The sequence below is a fragment of the Trichechus manatus genome, unplaced genomic scaffold (genome assembly GCF_000243295.1).
Source record: "Trichechus manatus latirostris isolate Lorelei unplaced genomic scaffold, TriManLat1.0 scaffold00029, whole genome shotgun sequence".
Lineage (NCBI taxonomy): Eukaryota > Metazoa > Chordata > Mammalia > Sirenia > Trichechidae > Trichechus > Trichechus manatus.
The window spans coordinates 1,496,874-1,501,974 of record NW_004443965.1 but is presented as its reverse complement, the minus strand read 5'-3'; the positions used below and the strand labels follow the sequence as shown (position 1 = coordinate 1,501,974).

The 5,101-nt window shown below is 39.3% G+C and overlaps 1 protein-coding gene across 1 annotated transcript in view; it reads right to left on the bottom strand.

Annotated features, from left to right (window-relative positions):
- Positions 1-5,101, bottom strand: part of ACOT12 (acyl-CoA thioesterase 12) — a 64,016-nt gene that overhangs the window by 10,779 nt on the left and 48,136 nt on the right. The window contains exons 6-9 of the mRNA XM_012554980.1: positions 4,349-4,468; positions 2,887-3,037; positions 2,212-2,267; positions 596-659 (exon numbers count right to left, since the gene is read on the bottom strand). Coding sequence (XP_012410434.1) covers positions 596-659; positions 2,212-2,267; positions 2,887-3,037; positions 4,349-4,468 — 391 coding nt within the window. The remainder of the gene's footprint in view (positions 1-595; positions 660-2,211; positions 2,268-2,886; positions 3,038-4,348; positions 4,469-5,101) is intronic.

Sequence of the window (5,101 nt, the reverse complement as noted above, 5' to 3'; positions counted from 1 at the left end):
GAGGTATACGTTGAGTCAAAATGTTGATGCTGAGTTTAGCACTAAACTGCAGCTAACATAGTATCTCAAACTCTTAATTCAGAATTCAGACAAGGTAGTATAAGTACTGTATGCTTAGAAATTACTATCATTTTAATTGGTGATCTGAGCAAAGACAGACTGTACTTCAATATGGTTTATAATCCACATGTAATAAATAAACTTGGATTTCCCTTTAATTTTTATGGTCTAAAACTTTAAGATGACTAATATCTTGTTGTTCTGTAAAAATACAAGCTTGTGAGCATGGTATTAAGCACAAATTATGATAAGACAAGAGACCTCAATGTGTAGAGCTGCTTGAATGCATTTGATGGCAGAGATCCTATGTGTGTAGTTTGGGAACTGTAGGTATAATTTAAAAGGCAGCTATGCCACTGGTTACTAACCACTTACTGAAAGCCTGGAATGGTTTCATTTTGAACTGACTGGTGGATATCATTCACCTTTTCAGCTAACCTGTGTAGACATGATCTGATTCAGTTAAACAAGGGGATTTCAGCTTTTTTTAAAATGTGATTTTCACATGAAGAGCTCCAAATCATAAAACTGTCACCTGGTTGTTTATATCCCAGTGCACGAAAAGTGGAATCTCTTCTTTGTGGGAAATAACATATTTTCTGGAAAAAAAAAAATCAATGTTAAATAAGAGTTTTCTTCTCTGCATTTGACACACAATAATAACCCTGGCTTTTTCTTGAACCGAATTAGTAGTATTAAAAAGCTGCTTTTGCTGGTGGAACAATCAAGAAGAATAAATTTCATCGCAGCCTCAGAGAACATTAGAACTTCTTGTTCTGTATCTGTATATAATATAGAGACCCAGAGAGAGCCCTTTGTTATGTAATATGTCAGATAACAGAAGATTCCATAAGCTTCTTATACCTTACAGGTAGTCCCTGACTTACCATGTATCCAAGTTACGATGAACCACACTTACGACCATCTGTTTTTGTTTTTTTAATACATCTTATCACTACTAATATGTATTACATACAATGTTGCAGCATGTTTCATCCCAGAAGTGTGCACCTACTGCCTTGAAAAGAGCATTTCTTTCAAAACTCTGCTGCTACTTGATAATGCCCCCAGGACATCCTCCTCACGTAGATGATCTAAATCAAGATGTGAAAGTGGTGTATCTACCTCACAGTACAACAGCTGTGATTCAGCCTATGGATCAAGGTGCAATTACCACTTTCAAGGCATACCATCTACAGGCTATGTTTGCTCAGGCAATAGCTACAACAGATGGAGGTATGGCACATTATGTGATTTCTGGAAGAATTAAAATTTTCTTCAGTGTATCCAGAACATTGTACCTTCCTGGAGGAAGTTATGGGAAAATGCATGCAGGTGATTTGGAAAAAATTGCTAAGTTATGTGAACATGCTCCAAGCATTTGATCAGATAATATGATGAAAGAGATCAGTGGAAAAACTGTCCATATGGCAAGAACGCTGAATTTAGAACTTGATATGGACAATGTAGTACAGTTCATAGATCACAAAGAAGAGGAATTGACAGATCAGAACTTAGTGGATTTTCAAGAGGAAAAAATGCTGAAGAAGAAAGAAATAATGAGGAAGAGAAAGGGGAGAAGTTGTCAAAAATTTTACATTGAAAGGATTAGCTGAAGTTTTTCTAAACTAAATCAAGGGTTTCAGTAGCTTGACAACATGGACCCAATGGCTGATCGTTTTGCTGAAGTCAGTAGCAGATTCAGGAAGCAGTGAGATGTTACTGCAAAGTATATGAAGAAAGAAAGAAAAGGACCATACAGACAACTCTCACTAATTTTCTGACTAGAACTGCCATCCCCATTCCCAGGAATAATCCAGATGATCCAACACCTTCCACAAGTGGAGTTATTACTGCAACTGACAAAATGCCAATATTGTCCAACCCTTCTCATTGTCAGAGTAAATTTTTATGATTTGTGTATTTTTTATGTATGTATGTATTAAAATATGCCTGTAAGTTTATGTATAATGTTTCCAACCCCCAAAGGCAAATAATAATTGGGTTTTTAAAGATATTCATTAAAAAAGGGAATACTAATGAATACTTAAAAAAAAAGAGAGATAGGTGACTTACATCAGAACTGACTTAGGACAGAGTTGTTGGAATGGAACTCTGTAGTAAGTCGGGGACTACCTGTATATCCCTTACCTGCCAAGGCGAATTCTCCTACGTGCAATTGCTCCATGATACCTTCTAAAATCATCCTTTAATGAAAAAACAAAGTAAAATCAATATATTTCTTATAATTTAGTGCTCTCTTAAGTCAGTTGAGAGGTTTAATTGGGATGCATTGGCGCTACATCAACTGTCCTCATCATTCAGAGTTGCCTTGGCTGAACCCACAAGGCAGATGCATGGATAAAAGTGCAACTATTAGAGCTGTTTCAGTTTTTGTTTTAAAGTGGACAGTTATCATTCCTGTTAACCAGAATTATGCATATATCTCACTATAGAGTTTTTAGAAAAGGTGAAAGATGGCACTAACACAAATCCAGAATGATGGAAAGAGATAGTTCAGATAAATGTACAGCAGCACAGAGAACTGGGTGTAAAGAAGTGAGAGAGGGAGTCAGAAAGGGGACACCACTAACAGGAATGCATGGCCAAGTGGAGGTGAAGTTAAGGGCCCACATCATTTCAACAAATGATCACTGTGAAAAAAAAGTCTATTTTACTTTATGATGCAGAAAAGGAAGAAAATCAAAGGGATGTAGCCATAGAGGTTGTTGATGATGCGAGGAGATTCTGGGAAGAGCATCTGTACCCACAGCTTCCCCCAGAATAAGTGGTCTGATTATTGAACCTCAGGTGATAATAACTGACCTTTGAAATGGGTTTGATTCTGGGAAACGTGACAGGCTCTTCCTTATCATCAACGGCATTATAAATAAGAAAAGCACTGTTGATGTGCCGGCCACAGCCTTCAGACCATTCCTGACAGGTAAAGGCCTCCACGCGCACTCCAACTTCAACACTGCAACAGGACCACGCAGGGCTGTGGGCACAGAGAGCCAGAGCACCTATAGGCCCTCCTACCCACCAACACCACCACCTCAGAGCAACCAAGAGAATGAGGGCACCTCGTTCTTCTTCCTTGTCGTCTGCAAATCTGTGCAATTATTAAAACCCGTTTTATCAGGTCAATGGATCTGTCTGCACAAGCCCTTGGGAACATTTCCACTTTACTTCCCATATACAAGTAGGAAAATGCCATTTGGGTCTTTATATATTCATGAATATATTTTGGTAAGAGGGGTGATAGGGTGGGATTAAAGTTTTCTTCCCTAAAAATAGTAATTTTGTAATAAAAAAGAATCAAACACTGAAATTAGATAAGAACCATATTCTCTTTTACACTTAAAAAGAAAAAACCCACTAAATTAAATCTTTTCTTTGTGTAATAAGAATTATAAAAATAAATGAGAAGTAGTTTGCATTTTATGGTGGTAAATGACAGGTCCATTATGAGTTGGCTGACCAGTCACTGGGACACTTGTAAGTTAATATTTATTAACAAAATATTTTAGCTTATGTTGATGTTGTTAGATGCCACTGAGTTGATTCCGACTCATAGCAACCCCATGTGACAGAGTAGAACTACCTCATAGGGTTTTCTTGGTTGTAATCTTTATGGAAACAGATTACCAGGTCTTTGTCCTGCAGAGCTGCTGGGTAGATTCCAGCCTTTCATTTATCAGCCAAGTGCTTACTTGTTTGTGCCACCAGGGCTCCTTTATTAACTTATAACTACATTATAATTTATCAGAAGGACAGGTACAAAGTGGGATGTCCTGGGCAAACTAGGACATATAGTCATGCTCATTATGAGACAGAGTCAACCCTCACAATTTACTTGAGGAGGCCACAGGCAGAAAAAGGAATTAAAATGTGTGTCTACTGATTTTGAAGATTGAGGGCAGTTTTGAGGGGGAAAAAAATTGGCAGAGACTTGGTTACTGAGTAGTGCCTGTACTCATCCCTGGATTGAAGTAAAAATAAAAATTTATTTATGTGCAAGTTTAATTAGTTTATAGCAGCCTAAGGAATTTCTGGGTGGTGCAAATGGTTAAGCACTCAACTACTAGCCAAAAGGCTGGCGGTTCGAACCCACCCAGAGGCGCCTTTGAAGACAGACCTGACGATCTGCTTCCCGAAAGGTCACAGCCTTAAGAACCCTATGGAGCAGTACTGCTCTGCACACATGGGGTTGCCGTGAGTTGGAATCGGCTTGTGGCAACTAACAACAACAACAACAAGAATCCTAAGAGCCCTACACACACTTTACCAGGTCTGAAATGTGCTGTTGACAATGGCATTGAAGACAAGACGATCTCCAACTGTAGACGGTCCTCGGAACTTAAACATGTCCACAGACTTCAGAAGACAGCGTCCTCCACAGAGGCGGCTGATGAAACAAAGGGAAGGAGAAAGAGAGAAGAAAGCGATCATTCTCCAAAATATTTTTGTGAACTGCTGATTCATTTAATGGATGCAATAGGCAACTACTTAATATGCTTTCTAAATAAACATGTCTTTACATTCAAAAGTGAAATAAATAACTGGATTGTGCTGAGAGTGGTTCCACACACTATCTGCAAATATTTGAGGGGAAATACCATCTCCCCAAGCAGTGGGGTCTTCACAAGATGCTGGTGCTTTTACTTTGCTCTGCGGTGATAGTCCTACCTTTGTCTTGTGCCCTGTGGAGGTCCCTCCGAACAACAAACCAATAACTTTTGTTCTAATCTGAGGGTCATATTCCTACTGATGGAGCCCTGGTAGTGCAGTGGTTAAGCACTTGGCTGCTAACCAAAGGGACAGCAGTTCAAATCCAGCAACCGCTCCTTGGAAACCCTATGGGGCAGTTCTACTCTGTCCTGTAGGGTCCTTAGGAGTCAGAATCAACTCAGAGGCAACAGGTTTGGTTTGTTTGGTTGGTTATTCCTCCTGATGGGTCCTGAGCACAGTAACAGGAAGGGTGTTTGGGTTGGACTGGGGCACACGTGAAGGTAACTGCCCGCTGGTGCCATTCACGCTG